Source organism: Ceratotherium simum, chromosome X, assembly GCF_057802395.1.
Source record: "Ceratotherium simum simum isolate JZ-2026a chromosome X, ASM5780239v1, whole genome shotgun sequence".
Classification (NCBI taxonomy): domain Eukaryota; kingdom Metazoa; phylum Chordata; class Mammalia; order Perissodactyla; family Rhinocerotidae; genus Ceratotherium; species Ceratotherium simum.
Genome location: NC_141940.1, coordinates 37,838,932 through 37,857,450, shown reverse-complemented (window position 1 = coordinate 37,857,450; position 18,519 = coordinate 37,838,932). Strand labels below are relative to the sequence as shown.

At 37.3% G+C, this 18,519-nt stretch overlaps 1 protein-coding gene across 1 annotated transcript in view; it reads right to left on the bottom strand.

The window, feature by feature from the left end:
- Nucleotides 1-212: 212 nt before the first annotated feature.
- The window catches only part of AMMECR1 (AMMECR nuclear protein 1), a 107,515-nt gene continuing 89,208 nt past the window's right edge, over nucleotides 213-18,519 (bottom strand). The window contains exons 4-6 of the mRNA XM_004440485.3: nucleotides 8,599-8,689; nucleotides 7,042-7,138; nucleotides 213-4,648 (exon numbers count right to left, since the gene is read on the bottom strand). Coding sequence (XP_004440542.1) covers nucleotides 4,534-4,648; nucleotides 7,042-7,138; nucleotides 8,599-8,689 — 303 coding nt within the window. The 3' untranslated portion in view covers nucleotides 213-4,533. The remainder of the gene's footprint in view (nucleotides 4,649-7,041; nucleotides 7,139-8,598; nucleotides 8,690-18,519) is intronic.

Genomic DNA, 18,519 nt, shown 5'->3' with positions numbered 1-18,519 from the left:
ACTCTATCACCAAGCCAGGATTCACGGCTGGGCAAAAAAGATGACACAGGCAAGTCATGTGGTAGGGGGCCGCCGCAGAAAGTGCCATTTCCCAAGTGCGAGTCTGGAAAGAAATCACTATCAGTTCCTAAGGATATTATTTCCAAGTCTTCAACTGCTAGCATTTTAGGAAGAAGTACCCACGAGACCAAGATCCTATGACAAGGCAGGTTAAAGAAAGAAACAACAAATGGTAACTCAGTTTTAACATTTTATTGGGTAAATGATTTTAAAGGTAATAACAATAGTGTCAAAACTACTACAATATCTTTCCACAGCCATACCTTACAGACCCACATAAACCTTCTCATTTTTCTTTTTGCTCATTTTAATATTTTAAAGCCATACATGTCATATAAAATGCCCATTTCCAATAGTTTCTTGAAACTATTAAGCAATTAAATGTGGAAGGAAGGAGGATCTAGTTATACTTGAAGGGGTTTCAGGAAATCTGTGATGTCTTACTGTAAGCAAAAAACAGGTTACTAAGAAAGAAGGAAAACAAGAGCTACTCCAGGTAGCTTTTGCTCATTACAAGTCTCACCATTGCATCACCAAGAACTCATTATGCTGGTGACCAATTCAAAATAATTTCGGGGAACATATAAAACACTAAAATAACTTAGAAACTAGATCCAAATATTTCAAAAGTAATCAACTTTGATATACAAAAACAGTCAGAGGTGGCTACAAAAGTTTATCTTCTCAGTGCGTCTATGTACCAGCGCAGTTACTGGGTCCAGAGCAAAATAAAAGGTTTCTTTTCTTCTGAAACAGTAATAAAAAAACAAGGAAAACATATCTTTGTATAGAAAGGATCAATGCTGGTCTTAAGAATAATGTAATCAGAAACCCTTAAATGGAGAGGCACACAACGGGTTTCCACTTTTTAAAAATAAAAGGAAAGTCACCAGTTTATTTAAATGGAGGAGGTGCTCACCCCCCTCAAATAAACTTAATTCAGTTTAACATCACTAGCAAAAATCACTTAGAAACTGTACAAAAATAAAAAAGTTAACACATTTAATCCTGCAAGGTTTTTGTAAGGACTGGAAGGCAGGCTTTTGGAGCAGCATTTGGGCATGGCTGGGGGCTTCTTTGGTTTGATCTAACACACATAAGAGATGGAACCTATTCCAGATGACAGTTTCAAATTTCCTGCACATTTGAAGACATGAAAAGAGGCCAGTATACAAACTTGTGGTGTGCTGGGCATTGGGACTGTATGCACTGGACTGAAAATCTGATAACTGCTTTAAGTGGGGTGGGGGAAAAGAGCAAGCCTGGCACTTCCTCCATCAATGACACCGACCTCTCAGGGTAGGGGGACTGGAGCGGGCAGTAGCACATTCTCGTGCAGTCAGAAGGCCACTTAATGGGGGTGGGGGGAGCAATTGTTCTTTTAAAATCTGGTACCTGGCTGATCTTGTTTAAGAACAAGAAAACCCTTCCAGAAATGGAAGCCTTTTGCTACATACCAAAGTAAAATACATACTATTTTCCAAGAGGAAAAATACCCAGGTGCATTTGAAAACAGAAAACATAAATGGGACTAATTAACATTTAAGGGGGGGCTATGTAAACTTTGTGCTACTCAAATGAAGTTCAAGTATTACTTCTGAGCTGTTTAAAGATCACTGAACTCATACAATATTCTGGTGATAAGAGTGCAATTCACATTTGTGTCTGAACAAATAAACCACAACTGGCTAGAACACAACCTGTGCAATTAGAATCTTCGTCTGAGTTAAAAACACATGCTACATATTTCAACATATTCAAAGTTAATTCAAACCACATATTTAACAACTTTGTAATATACGACAAAGGTGAAAGGGTCTAGCATTTGTTTGAAGCACACCATTACAGTTTGTATAACACCCTTTACACTACAAAGTCTTTTAGTCAACAGCTACTTAAAGACAAAAATGCACTGTGCATTAATTTGAATACAAAAGGAGACAAAACTATCCTTTTCCCCCAAGCCATGGTGGGAAATATTGCTGACCTCGTCCTCTGAAGCCTGCAGGATGGTTATTTCTTCAGTATAACATTATTACACTGGTAAGAAAATCTGTATAACATCTGCATATATCAAGAATTTTAAAAAATCTGATATGATTTTAGAGTCCGCATGACCAGTCACGTGACCTGCTCAAGATTGATTAGCACCGTTAAATACATAAACACACACATATGTATGTATGTCTGTATGTGTGGGTATATGTATACACACACACACATATGTGTATGTAATAGATCTTTTCTTTAAAAAAACTTCTAAGCATGAGCTCACCCAGGATGAGGAGCCTGTTGAACTGATGAGATGATGGATAAGATAGATCGATATTGGTCTACTTTGTCTCTCTTCAGTTTGCTTGTTTTACTTACTTACTTTTTTTTTTTTTTGCAGCAGACAATATCATTCAGCTTGTGCTCAGTTTCCCTATAAGGGCAAGAAAAAGTTTCCGTAAGGTAGCCACTTGTTTTTATACTGAAAGACTAATCTGCTCCAAAATGCTCCCAAGTAGAAATGAAAGGACTCAAAATCCCTTTGTAAAGCCCAATAGCTAGCTTTCTCTGCCACATCTCTAGGTTCAATGAAACTGGCTACCGAGATTGCATTTCAGGCTAACAATTGGCTTCTTAGTTAAGGCATCACAACTGAAAATGGTTATTTCAACAACGGATGCTGTGGATGAAGGAACACCAACAAACTTCTAAGAACTCTCATCAAAAACTAAAGCAGTTTGCTCTGCCACAATGGCAAGCAGAAGGAATTCAGTCAATTAGCTCACAAACTAGAAAAGGGTTTTTGAATTCTGAACTAGCAGTCTGTTACTTGTCACAGCAACTATATGTATAAGCTATGCCATTTTGATATTCAGTGACTTCTCATAGTTTTAGACTATATATTCTGCACCATTCTTATAATTCATCACTTGATATATTGGTTTCCTGTTTGAAAAAATTATATATATATATATATATATATATATATATATAACACATATATATATATATATTTACTACCATAAAAATGAAGATGATCTTTCTCCAGAATCATCTGTCATTTTTCCTGGGGGTATACATATGGACCTCCTATTGACATGAGGAAGTTCTCTTTGTATGCATCATGAGAAGACTACCCCTGCAAGTAAGCTGGGCTCTCACTGTATCATATCTAAATGCCAACTCCATTTCTACAGGTGCAACATCACATCTTTTCAACATAGTAAATGTGTTTCTATCAAAAGTATGTAGTGCAGAAAGAGATTCAAGCTATTTTATAGTATTTCTAAAACTCCAGTATTGTCCCCATGACAAACAGCTGAAATCATAGTATATATGAACTTTTGTTTCACTAGATTATCTCTACCATTTCTTTAAATGGTAGCTAAAATTGTCTCTGGCCAATCATGACTTATTGAGACCTAAAGCTAACAAATTTAAATTAATATATAATAGACAAATGTCTTTTTTTGGTTATTTGCTCAAAATAAATTTTCTCAGCTTATAAAAATACTTAAGAGTAAAGAATTTGTCTAATCTGTTGTTTCGCATATAGAAACAATAAAATTTTACAAGAATATTTCTTTAAATTGCCTTTTTTCTAACCCTTAATTCCACTTAATTATATTCTTCTCAAAGGCACTAAATTCTGTATATGCTCTCTTCCTGATATTTGCTGCTCTTCAAAAATGACTTCTGTAACATTTGAAAGGTAGCTTGTACTTTCTTAAAACAGTGTTTTAGTTTGTAAGTGGGTTCTATAAAGTGATGAGGCAGTCTCTCTTGTGATAATCAGCATAATAGGCATCAATGATTTCTCATTCTCTGTGACAAGCCCTAGTACGGACTTTCGAATGTTCTACACTAGAACTAAAGTTCATATATTTTAACCATGGGAAAAACATATACTTAAGGAGTGAAGAGTCACATACTAAGCTTTCATAGCAAAATGAATTTTAGACAAATTCAAGAGTAATATACAAATACCTGAATTTGATATGAATTACTCCCAAACTCACCTATCAAAAATTATCTATCTTACTGAGGAAAACTAAAGAAAAACCTAAACAAAATCCTTAAAAACTGCACAATTTCTTCCATCCACAGTCGAAAGAAGGAAGGAAGGAAGAGAAGATAGAAAGAAGGAAGGCAAGAAGGACAGAAAGACAGATACCTGATTGAGATAGCAAAGCAAAATCCTATAGCATATTGTAAGGAAAGAAAACCTCAAAAGTTCTATATGCTGCAAAAAAAAAAAAATCAATGATCTAAAATAATAAAACAGGATCTTCTTAACAAATGCCATTTTCCTACCCGTTACCATGATGATCTTAATTGACGATGTCGAAGCTTCACCATGGCAACGGAAACTATCATCATAAAATGGTACAGTAAAAGAGATAGCTAGACCAAGAAGGGGTAGGGTCTCCTGGGAAGAGGTCTGCAGCAGAGAGGCCCAGTGACTGGCTGTGCGGCTCAGTGTCAGGAATAATGGTTGTATGGCGGAAGGGGATGCCCAATGCCATTTTGGAAATGATGATGCTGGCGATGAGCAAGGTATTCAGCATAGCTCAACGTCATCTTTTCACTACGGTACCTGAAAAAGAGTCAGGGAAGAGACAAAGTTAACGTCAAGTAATGGGTGACATGCCAATGTCAGAGCTAGGAGGGAGCTTAGAGATAATTTTATAGATCAGGAAACAGAGGCCCAGAGAGAAGCAGTGACTTGCCCAATGTCACACACAAATAAATAGCAAAGCTGAGATCAGAACCCAGGAATCCAGAGTCTGAGTCCAGTGTTATTTCCACTCTACTACTCCTTGTACAAATTGTTCTAGAAATTTTATTGCCCCCTCAGCCCTGGTTTGCTAGCAGGAAGGAACAGGGGAAAGCCAACCTATTACATCATGTATGCATCTCATTCACTTGACTATCTTTTCTTCCAGGATCTTCCATCACTCCCTCATTTGCCATTCCTTTCCCTCTGTCCACACAGCTACTCAGGTCTCGCCATTAAGTGAAAACAGTAACAACAAAAAACTTTTCTTAATCCTGGTATGCCAGAGCCTCTTCTTCTCCATCTCTAGCTTTCTCTTCATTGCTACACTTCTCAAAAGAGTAACATGTATTTTCTACCTTCAACCCTCATCTCACACTACTCCTCAGCCCAGTGCTGCCTGGCTCCTGCTTCCCCTCTTCCATGGAAACTGCTCTTTCAGAAGGCCCTCTCATTACGCTTGACCTCTCCGTTATAATGCCACTCACCACTCCCTGTTTGAAGCTCTCTTGTGCTATGGGTTCTATAATCCCACACTCCCTTTTGTTCTCCCCAGCCTCTCAGACTGCTCCTTATCTCTCTAACTACACATCTATCCCTGCCTTGTAGGATATGCCTCTGTTTCTACCTCCAGTTCTTTTAATCCTATGCTCTGTCCCCACTCAGTGAACCCTATCCTCATAACTTCAACTATGTTCTCTTTACAGATGATCCCAAATCACCATCTCCAGCCATGAGCTCTTCACACGTACATTTTCAGTGACCTAATGAACACTTCTATACAGATATATCCCAGGAAGCACTTCGTATCCAGAACAAGGCACAAATGTGACTCTCCTCCTGTGGTCCCTCCCTTGGTTAAAGGGATCACCTTGGTCTCCTATCTAGATTCAAGTCTTGACTTGTTCCTCTTCCCTACTGCTGAATGATGACTAAGTCCTTTCATTTCTTCCACAATAATTTCTTACCTGTTCTCTCCTTTCTTCCCATCCCACTACCACAGCTCTTGTTAAGGGTCCCATTTCACCTCTTTTGGATTGCTGTCACAGATTCTTAGATAATAGCACTATCTCCTAACTAATTTTCCTGTTTCCAATTCCAATCTTACACCTTCCCAAATCCATCTGTTTAGAACCTTTCAATGGTTACCAATTGCCTATAGAATAAGGTCTAAACTTCTTAGTCTGGAACTCAAGACCCTCCATGATGTGACCCAACCTACCGTCTGGGTCATATTTTCCTCTAATGATCATCTTGTATATGTACACTGAAAGACCAGCCAAGTCAGACTACTAAACATTCCTCAGAACTTGCTCAGGGACTTCCCTACCTACATGCCTTAACTCACAAAGTTCTGTTTAAGTTAATCCCTTGCCTCCCCCACTCTCCACCTGTCAAATATTCTGCCTGTTCTTTAAGCCCAGCCTCAAATCTACCTCCTCTTTGAAATCTTCTGTTATCCTCCACCACCTCCTGGAATTCCTCTTTCCTTGCTTTATGATCTAACATCATTCATCACATTCTGCCTTATATTAATAATTATTTTTGTATATGCCCTTCTATTTTCCTAGACTTTGAACTCAGGGAAAGCAGAGATGGAAACATTTTCAAATTTGTAACTCCTCAGAGCTGAGAATAGTCCATTTTTAGACTATAGGCATTCATGTGATTTTATGGAATTGAAATAAATGGAAACAGCAACTCATTTTCCTAAAATGTTTGTTATTCTCCTTTTAAAATAAGTATCCCTACTATCCCATGCAGAAATTTATTTAGCATTTGTGAATCTAGCTCAATTGTGTTTTTCAGCAAGCTTTCATGGTATACTTCTATCACTGCCAAAATCCTAAGGTTAAATTCAAATTTGAGATTGCTTATCAGAATCCCAGGGTTCCACTAAGCAATGTTAAAAGCTAGCTAACAGCTAATTCAGGTAACTTTCTTCAATAATGTAGTCTAAAGGCTCAGAGGGCTTGCTCATACAAAGCCAGAGTAATCACACAGCGCTAAAGATGGGCCCATACATCATACAGGCTTTACTGCCAAGCAGAGTTCCATTGTATCCACCCTCAGTATGGCCCTGCCATTCATTTCCACTCTGTTTCAGAAAAGAGAAGCAAGTACAGTTAGAGAGACCAAAGACATACAAGGGTTATAGGCATACACATCAAAAATGTACTGGTTAGCCTTGCACCAGAAAATGCCTTCTGTACCTGGTCAGTTTTATGGTTTTCCTGAATTCATTAGTAATCGGAGCTTTGTATCCTCCTTTCCTCAGTAAGGAGTCTATGGTCTGAATATGGTCCCATCCTGTGGAGAGTAGACCAGATAAAATACCAGTCAAGGCCATGTAACAAGCACCTTTGGTTAAATACAAAATGACTTTGTAGAGGTCAGCTATCACTGTCACCAAATGTTATCAACTCCTCTGGTCCTAAAAACAATCACACAGAAGAGCTAAGATTTCATCCTGTATAGAAGCAGGTACACCACCGCACACCTTAAATTCTATCTATCCATAATGGCTAACAAAGTTGGCTTCTTTATGTCAACCATATTTGAAGGCAAGGAGTCTAAGAGCTGGCAGAGCTGGCAGTAACTCCTCAGTCACGTCTCAGTAACAAACTACAAACACTGTACTCTCCTCTAAGAGGAGAGTAACTCTACAGTGACATCTTTAAAAGGGAGGGAAAAGCCGAAATGTTGTTGGGCCAACTCAGTAGTATTTTGGACTCGCACACTAACTCATGGTAACTGCTGTTCCCCATGGGATCTTCTGTAGTCAGTCAAGTGTATTTGTGTGCAGTACTTAAGGGCATTTTTATGGTTCTGACAGGGGACGGGAAACTACATCCAAGGCCCTCTCTCTCTACGAAGTTAATGGAACTATAGGATTGAGTCATTTTCAAAAGCAACCCAAATAAATCTTCAGATAGCTGCCTAAAAGACTAACTCTCTCGTTTGGGGGTTTAATGATATTAAATTTTGCTGTTATGTAACTTACATTTTTATGAAACAAACATGGGAAAACCAAATTACATATGCTTTCTGATGAGAAGAAAAGCTCATAAAATAAAGTAGAAATATTCATTCCAACTAACGGGAAACCAGAATTTGGTAGTTGCTAGAAAGGACAGGATACTACAGAGTGGAAAATTATCTTGTGTTATAAAATATAACACAAAGTGGTGGTTCATAAAGGTTTGTGCTATATCTATCTGCAAATTAGAAACACGTTTGTTGATTAGGACGTGCAGACCAAGCAGAGAAAACACTGATACTTCGTGTATCTATTCTCAGTGTTCCTAATCTTAACGATAAACCTACAATCTTAATAGTAGAAGAATGAGTAATGGCAACCACCTAAGAATGAAACATTTGATACTGACAATGAACTGTGTGGCTGACTGTCAAACAAAAGGCTTGTTTATGCCACAAGGCTAGAGCACAATGGAATATGGGAAAATGGTACTTCAAATTCACAGCAAACCATTGCCCAGAATAAAACCTAACTTTTACAAATCTTTGCTTTTTTCAAAGTATACTTTTGTGTGTTTTTGCTGTCAAACTTGTGTGCAGAGATTCAACTTCTGTGTGAGTAATTCACCGATTTCATACAGACATTGCAGTGGCAGTGACGAAAGAGTCATTTCTTATAATGTGACATTAATCAATTATCAGACATAACTGCAAGGTCAGATATCGCATTTCAATCTGTATATTTGTCTAAATTCTTCACCAGATCATATGAAATAAAGTACAACAATGACCTTGCTCCTTTGCAACCTCCGGTAGGTAGGTGGCGGTGCGCTTTGATCCTTTTTCATTGATGAATTCTATTCTAATGCCATGTACACCCACCTGAAAGAAATTGGCAGTTTTATTAGTACAGTCTTCTTCATAGAAACAGAAAGAACAACTTATAATTTAACTTTCAAGAGAATGCAGTTCTTCCTTTCCCCTTGTTTTTGGAAGCGCACATCAGTTTTCTCTTTCCAAAGCATTGACTTTGGGTTTGAAGGCCATTATGATGGCTGTGAAGACTGAAAACATTGATTTGCATGTGTCCAACATGTGCCTGGCTACGCTATTCTGTTTCAAACTGGAATAACCATTCTGGGGCTGTGTGTAGAGTAAGATAGTCGATGGCAAGAATCCTTCCCCGACTCCCAAATTGTGGCTCATGACACTCAAGACTAGACCAAGGGAACTGACTTCAAAGAGACAGCAAACAACCATACTATTTTCAGGTACGATCACCACTTCAGATTAAGTTCTGAAACTTCTGGGGCTGCTCACTCCCTTCCCAAATTGTCTAGTTTCTTTAAAACCTTGAATTATATGTACATAAACAAACACAGATAAGACTGAAAAATATCAACTAGATCCTACATCATCACCCATTACAGATAGTATTTCTAAAAAATATATTATGGCTTAAAGTGGACCAATGGCAAACCCTCACTGTCTATCTACATCCTTGCCCTCACACACTACTGCCAAATTTAAGAGCAAAAAAGATTTCAAATCACTTTGGGGCAGGACATTTTTGCACAGTTTCTTATATACTAACCAAGAGATGACTTTTTTATGTGAAACAACTTTTGGTGATGCCCTAAAAAAGGTAGTCTTCTAAATAAGTGTGGGCAATTTCTTGCTAATGTTTTAAGAAAGTAATATACTTTTTCTTTGATTAGCATCCAATCAAAAGGAATCTGTCCTTTCCCTTCATAGCTCATATAGAATAGTGTATAGAGTTAATAGTGTATAGAGTTAATGATCATAAAAAGTTAACTTCTTTGTAAATATTGATAATAAAAATAAAATTTCAAAAGCATAACAAATCTATTCTGTTCTCCCAAATCTATGGCTGCTTTACATCAATGGCTCCCAATTGGAGTGTAAGGTCGTCCAAGGTACTGGACAGAAGATGTCAAACCAGGTAAACATTTTTAGCCAAGAAAGAGGCTTCTTTTCAGAGCAGGTAAGTGAAGTCATAGACCTTTACTCTTTCCATTAGTATGGATACAAAGGTCTAGAAGAGGAAAAGGGGTCCCTGAAAAGTTAGTTTGCCCTTATCCTGAAATTTTCCAAGTTTTCAGGGAATAAAAAATCCTCTGGAAAATCCATTTCGTCCTTTCCCCGGGTCTTCACACATCCATCCATTAGAGGCTGTCAGATCTTCTGAGCAGTTTATGTTTTTTATTAAAGCCTATCTTGATGGCTATTTCTTCTATCTATTTAATATCAGTATTCTTATGAATCTCCTTCTGCTGAAAATGCAATTAGGGCAGCTGCTCAAAAACGAACACACTAAGGCCTCCTATAGCCTGTGGGAAATGACTATGGACAGCTGAGAAGAAATATGAGTGCTTAGCTATCAGGCATTTTCAGGATAAAGGACATCTACTAATCTCCCCAGCGCCTGACACAGTACTGAGACAATGACAAATCTCCAACAGTTTCTGTATACTGAATTTCTGATCAGGGACTTCGAAATTTTTTTCCTTGAACAATATCAGATCCTTCATAATTTGTTTTTAAAAATATACAGCATAAATAATTTATGCTCCTATCATTCACTGAAGTGAATTTTGCATCTTCAACTCAATTTATCAAAAATCTGTCATGCTAAAATTGAAAAGAATTTTGGTGTTTATTGAGGTGTCTAATCAAAATTGTGAGAGGAGGAATGTTTGCCTATCTGTGAGATAAGTGAGAGACTATATCAACGCTGTTTAACTGGTATGGTGTGGGGATGGGGGTTGCACAGCTTACCCGAATTTCAGGAGGTTTCATGCTTTAGCAAGTAGAGTTTGGAAAAAGAACAACTCCCCAGGTGATTTTTATTCTGGGTTAACTAGATAACCTCTAATAACCAGTCTAGCTCTGACAAACCGTGGCTATGTATTGGGGAAAAAAAGTGATTTAGGCAAATTGGAGGTGATTTAGACAGATAAATCCTCTTTTCATAAGAGTACATTCTGTGTTCTTCAACAAAAATTTCAGAGATTTTAAAGCTTAGTAATTTAACAATTAAAAGAGATTAAGACCAACTGTATGGTACATGAATAATATCTCAATAAAGCTTTTATATAAAGAGAAATATATATATATATACGTTAAGACCAAATTAAACAGACATGTTGACTAAACTAAAAATTATTCATGAATAAAATTTATTTACTTTTGTGTTTTGAAAAGGCCCCACCATCAAATTTGATATGAAAAAATTATCAAAATTCTCCCATTTTGAATATCACATTTACAATTTTTAATTCATTTTTGTGTTCCTATGATTCTGAACAATTGAAAGCTCCTGTAAATTGAACTGTAAGTATGGTGATTTTAAAGTGACATCTTTGTGAGAAATAACTTATTTCATAAGTTAAAAACATACTCCACAGAGAGAGAAAGCCAAAACCAGAGTGACTCATTTTTTCAACTAGCGGAATCAGGAGAATGGTAATAATGTCCTGAACAGAATCAAAGCATAATAGCTTTTTTTCACCTGTTGAGCAACAGCATTTTCCTTACTCCCTGAACCACAGATGCCACCAAATAGTCATACTGCGCAATCAAAACAGGAGAATGGAAAACGGCCTGCTGTGGAGAATGACCGAATCTGGCCAACCTGTAGAAATCACTGGCTGTGCAAATTAAGTCACCTCCACTGAAATGAACACCAAAACTAATTCTGTATTGTTTGAGGGAGGCATTATAGCTGCAACTCCAAAATGTAACGCCTGTGTGTAATAATCGAATCCTTCCTTAGACAGATTGGAGAATCCTTTGGCCCAGCAGCATCCCAAGAGACAAAGGCTATAAGTTGCAATAATCAGCTAGATAAGAGATCAGCTAACCAGGGAACTGGGATTCCCTGAAGCAAATTTGCTCTAAAACTCTATGGCAGTAACTTTCCATTTCTAAGGATGGATAAGGAGGTAGCATATGGAAACTATGTCACCAAACATACCCCTAACTACCATTGCCCCAAGTACAGCCAGGTGGGCAAAAACTAGAGACGTGCAAATCTAGCCTTTTGGGAGTCTGCAGGTCATTTTCAAAATTATTAGAAGGTTTGAGGAAAAAATGCTTTCAAGGTCCATAAGCTGTGATAATATCCTTTTAATCAAGACTGTACTTTTGCTAAGCAAATCTATAAATCAACTGAAATGGTAGTAAATTAAATGTAGGACTTATAGATAAGAGGATATGGAATTAAACAGAGCTGTATCTGTGTGTGCTGAGAGAATATTAAGACCAGTTCAATAGATTCCTATTTCATGCTAAAAAGAAAGCCATGTTTATTCTGAACCATTCCATAGCAAATACTTTTTATTAATGCTATTATACAATCTTTTGTTTTTAACATCACCCAGAATGATTAAATATCAAGATTAATGTTAGGACCCTAAAATATATCTTGATTATTCTGGAGTTGATTATTCAGTTTGGGGATTATGTATCCCCAACTCCACCTGGCCTCAGCACCATCCTCTTTCCTCTCTTGTCCATTTCTCTATTTGTTCACTCCTCTATCAGGGAGCATGTGGGCAGAGACAGAAGAGATACATGCAAATTAATCAATTTTGCTACATAGTAAAAGGTTTGGTAGGAGAAGAGATTATAAATAATGGCTAAAATGAAGCTTCTAGACTGTCTGCAGATTTCATTTATCCTTGTTATCTGGTCCCTTGTTAGAAATGTGGCTTCATTTAAAACTACTATCCTCTAATGCAGTGACTCTCAACATAGGAGCATTAAAAAAAAGTGCCCTCTCCCACCCATTGTAATACATGGTTCATATTATGCTCCGTACAACTGCACAAAGTTTAATATACCATAGACTGTCTATAAGGCAAGTGTTAGTCCTGTAATCCACTAGCAGTACTACAAAAGGGTCTCACTTTTACCTGTGAGCCTAATCAGCAAGCCAACAATCTGGATATGATGAAACATGAAAAACAGTCATCTGGCTAAAAGCATCAATGAGTATAAAATGTGCTCTGGCTAATCCGAGTAGGCTCCACACAAGGCTTGGACCATTTGGGTCCACAATTATCTCCACAGTCCTGACCCTCAAAGCTAAATCCTCCCCGATCACATCCTGGCCAATAAAACCAATTTATTTCCTCAGGTTCATCCTGTCTTAGCAAATGCCACAGTTTGTCCCACTTTTCCCCATTTTCAGAACCAAATATTGAGTTTCTGTGTAAGAGTATGGCCACTCCACTGATTTTCAGTGGGTTCACCTTGAATAAAATAAAAAATATCAGGAGGTCAAAGAATCGAAGGTTGTTTGACATGTCTTTGTTGATGATATCATTTGGCAAAATATGCTTCGCAATTAACAAAGCAGCCTGTCACTGGTCATTCCCATAAAACTGACCTGCCAGGCTCAATATGCCAGTTGCACTGAATTGAATGAAAGGACTCTGTTCCTAATGAGAAGAGCTCAGGATGTTTGGCACACTCCCTAACATTTAGAGGCTGGCATCATAGAAGACACACATGCTCTCTCACAGAACAGCCTGTGGTACCACAGATAGAAACAAACACTTCATTGGACAGTCCATGGGTCTGACCCAGAGTCAGGCATTTCTTATATTCTTAGAAGGAAAAAACCATATGTGGTATTTCTCCTAAAATCACAAAAATCATAATGCAGTGTGTTCTACTCTTTCACTCATAGCCCCGCAGTACCTTCTGCCCCACCTCCAGCACAGCCTTGTGAAGACAGTGACTCTTCCTTTTTCCAATGACAGTAAATTCAACATAAAAGCGGAAAATACTCCAAACTTGGTTCTACTCCAGGTTTATCCTACTGAATAATTCAAATTTGGGCAAGAAAAATTGAGATTTTAATCATAAAGGCTGATGGCAATTTCTAGAGATCCTAATGAATCACTTCCTCTAATCCTGATACTACCAACAAAATAATGTAGACTGTAGACTGTCCAGATCTGCCCATCAAATCCTCCAAGTTGTGATTTTGCATCACTTTAATCCACCCACCAATTTCAGAAGCCAGCCTGAAGTTTTGAAGGTGCCCATCTGATTAACAATTAACACTTAACAATTGTTAACAATTAGTACTTCAGAATCTGGCCAAATAATAAATTTTAAAAAGAGTGTTGCTGCAATTTAGGGTTTTTTTTTACTCAGTAATTTTTACTTTTGTCACCCTTAAAATTGTAAACATGGATTACTTTTTCTGCTTATAAAAATAGTACATACTTATTACAAAAAAAAAATCCCCTTAGAAAAGTATAAAGGAGAAAATAAAGATGACTCGTAATCCTGGTACCACCTAGAGACAACTTTTGCCTTAGTGACTTAAAAAATAACCTTCTCCTGAACCAACTGAGATGCCACCAAGGACTATATGTATTGTTAGGCTGTTTTTATCCATTATCCAACCAGTTCCTGTAGCTGTCTTTGCTTTCAAATCCCCTTTAAGTTAGAAGCTTTTAGAAGCAAAAGAAATCCTAGCAAAATAAACCAAAAAGGATAATTGATTGCAACGCCATCACTTGGACACAAGTAACCTTTTAATATATTCTACTATAAAAACTCTGCTTCATCATCTACCTCAGCTGAGGTTATTTTTCTTTTTCTGTTGTTATTCTGTGAAAACAACCACAAAGGTCTCCTTGACCAAAATACATATGTGTTGCTCTTCTCTAAAATCCCTGCAAATTAGTCACCTTTGGCTTAGAAATTAGTTCAGTCTCCATGGGCCAATTCATGGCTTTTGCAGAGCTTACCAAAGGACCAATTAGTGCCAATTTTGATTCATGTAGGAGACTTAGACATCTTGTCTATCAGGAACACAAGCCTGCCAATTTATTTCACAAAGGCTGCTGAACAACAATCTGATAACATTTATTTTAACTAATAGCAGACGCACAGCTCTAAAATACGTGAACTAGCTAATAATCACCCCCATGAACTTTTAAAGAACTAGTTAAGATTTTAAATAAAGCATGGCTAATGAAGAGGTGCTTTGAAAAGCTATGAAGCCAAACATGTTTATATATCATTTGCAATGAAAGAAAACTGTTCTTACTCTAAGGTTTTGAGAGAACGAGTGACAGCTCAGAGTGCAATTAAGGAAAAAAACTCAATTTTCTGTAATGATTAATTATAATGAGCATTCCTTAAAAATTGAACATCCTGAAGCTTTCCAAGGAAAGTTCGACAACACAGGTGACCTTTAAATAAAAAGCCTACTTTTCATCAAAAGTTAGAAAAATGCATCCCTACCATTTTTTTTAAGGGAATGAGGAAGGGAGTGAATTTACAGACAAGAAAACTAAAGTTATAAAATTCTCTTAAAATCTATAGATGTGAATTAGTTTGCTTTTCTAAGGAGAGGGGCACCTCTTGGCAAATGTACACAGTACAAAATAATGTTGTTTGCCTGATAAGAAACTATACAGGCTAGAATTGTACATTGAGCATCTGACTCAATATGGTATTACTCAGTCTACAAGAGATTTGTTCCTAAAAAGTTACATATGAGGGGCTGGCCAGTGGTGTAGTGGCTAAGTTTGTATGCTCCACTTTGGCGACCTGGGGTTTGCAGGTTCTGATCCCAGGTGCGGACCTACACACTGCTTATCAAGCCAGGCTGTAGCGGCGTCCCATATATAAAGGAGAGGAAGATGGGCACAGATGCTAGCCCAGGGCCAGTCTTCCTCAGGAAAAAGAGGAGAACTGGCAACAGATGTCAGCTCAGGGCTAATCTTCCTCACCAAAAAAAAAAAGTTACATATGGGTTGAATTTATATAAATGAATTAATCTTAAAGTCATGAGTCATGAGGAAGACAATAAGGAAACCCTAGAGTGAGTCCTTCTGCAAAGCAAAATATCTATTTGTAAAGTGAATAATCACTCTCTAATATATTTGCTTAACTTAGATTTACAAATATAATATTGACTTAAATAGGAGATGATGCAGTAATAAAATAGAGGCATTTATGGTTTAGAATAGAGTATTTTTCTTCCTAAAGAGAATTCCTTTGTGAAAAATAAATCTAGAATGTACAATTTTAAAAACTTTTACTTTTGTTGCCTATATTTAAGTTGGCAATGGCCATTTTAAAAGTTAGGGACCATGTTGTCACAAATGGCTGGATTTCATCGTTTCTTATGGCTGAGTAGGGCATGATGCAAAGTGAAATAAGTCAGAGGGAGAAGGTCAAATACCGTATGATTTCCTTCATTAAATAGTAGATAATAACAACAATAAACAAACACATAGGGACAGAGATTGGATTGGTGGTTACCAGAGGGGAAGGGGGGAGGGAGGAGGGTGAAAGGGATAATTGGGTACATGTGTGTGGTGATGGGTTGTAATTAGTATTTTGGTGGTGAACATGATGTAATCTATGCAGAAATAGAAGTACAATGATGTACACCTGAAATTTTTACAATGTTATAAACCAATGTTACTGCAATAAACAAAAAAATTAAAAAAAAAAAAATTAAAAAAAAAAAAAATAAAAAGTTATGTCCACACAAAAACCTCCAAAAAAAAAAAAAAATAAAATAAATAAAAGTTAGGGACCTCTTATGACTTCTAAATGGCTAGTGGTGATTCACTCTCTAGAAGTAAAATGAAACAGAAGGCATTTTAAAAAGGGGAGGCCCAGCATTACACTCTGTCAGCATCCAGAGAGACCTTAGGTATTATCTAGTCCGACGTTTCCAGCTTCCTGGTGGTGAAATGGAGATCCAGAAAGGCCACCAAGCTGGGTAATGGCAGTCAGGAAGAGAACCCAAGTCTCTTCATTCCTAAAATTCAGTACTCTTTTTTATTAATGCTGGGGACACACACACACAGGCAAAATGTACAGGAAACAGTACACTACAGTGGAACTACTAGGGAAAGGGCTGGTAGAGTTTGTGGATTTGGGGGAAGAAGCAGGAAAATGTACCCCCACCAAACAACACAGTGGGAGGAAAACAGGAAGCAACTGGGGGAGGCCTGCGAATGGACTACACAGCCCATTTCAGTAAGAGTACCAATAGCTAATGGAAATTTTTATGTATTAAATCACCTTCTAGAAGTTACTTTACTTTGTACCGGCTTGCTTCCTCACTAGGCTTCTGATACAATTAATTGTTGATTCACAGCAAATTCTTTCTAGATGGCCAGGAAGCATGAAGCATTCCTTTCCCAATGTTCCACAGCACTTGAAAAAACATTTAAAGTAGAGCATCAGGACAAAGACTAAATTATCATAACGATAGTGACATCTTATACAAAAATCTCAAGGTCCCTGAGAAAATACTGTGAAAGCATTTTCCTAAATATATGAAGCCTATATATATATATATATATATATTTTTTTTTTTTAAGGCAGGAATCTTAAGTTAGAAGAGAAGCAAAACATGGTGTATATCATAGTTGGGGAAAAATAACTAAGGGGGGTGGACAGAATATATACAACTAGCAGTCATTTCACATGCTGACTTTGTGAGTCATGCTAACCATCCGTGTATGAATGGGAATTCTGTTTTCTAGGGTACATTAAGAGGAGTTAGAAAAATGTAAACCTAAGCAGGGAGGGAGGGTAAAAAGGAGAACATGAACTTCTAAAATATATGAGAGATAATGATGGTAGCCAATTTATTCATCTCATCTGTTTACTCGCATGAAGGTTGGTACAAAGCACTCTATTATTAACTGCAACTGAACACGTCAGAAATGGAGCTGTGATCGCTCAAGAGGTGTGTTTTGAAGGTTGATTTTAAAGTGAAGTGCAGCTCTCTGAGTACCAGGAGTCCAACAAGCTCACATACAATGACAGAGGCTTTGGTACTTTAGGGACAGAGTGAGACTAGGAGCTTGGGGTCTAGCTCTATAGTCCAGGGACAGATTTTTGGCATTACACTAGAATCATACTGGCCAGCTCCACCCAGCATGGGTTGATTCCATGTAAGCGTTGGGGGCTAAAAAGGAACAGTCTGTCTTAGGACCACAATGTATTGCCCAAGTGGCAGCTGTATATGCAGGTGAGATATCAGTGATCCAGGGAGCTAGATATAGCAAAAAGTGCCTTATGGTTTGTGAAAATGTCATTAATCTATTGAAATATGATCTAATAGTCTACTTTAGAATACAGAAAATATTTCTTCCTCATGCCTTCAAAATGATCTTGTCTCTAAAGCACAGAAATAAAAGATGCCTGACTACAATTTAGAAAATATTTTGACTTCTGTCAGCAAATTGCTATATGAGCTCCCGCAAGATCACTGGTATTATACTTGCTATACAAGTTCTTCTACAAACAAAAAGTCTATTCATTTATATCATTCTGAAAATGAGCAGCTACGAGATGACACACCTAGAATCACCCCTTGAGTCAAACTCCAGCCATTGTAATGTCATTTGTTTTATATCCTTCCAGATCTTTAAAAGGAAATATGGCTCCCAAATAGTATAACTATACAAGTTCTAGGCTATATATCGTTTTAGAGGACTTCAGCATGCTGCATGAGCTTTTCTTTCTTTCTAAAGCACCATGTCTGTCAATCATCCTGTCATTCAGAATTAAGAGAATGCTGTCAATTGAAGAACACAGAACAATGGTAATAAGTTTTTGTGTTCAAACACAAGGCGGATCACTTCACTTCTCCCTAGGGGAGCAATTTTCCTCATTTAACAACCATTTTAGCC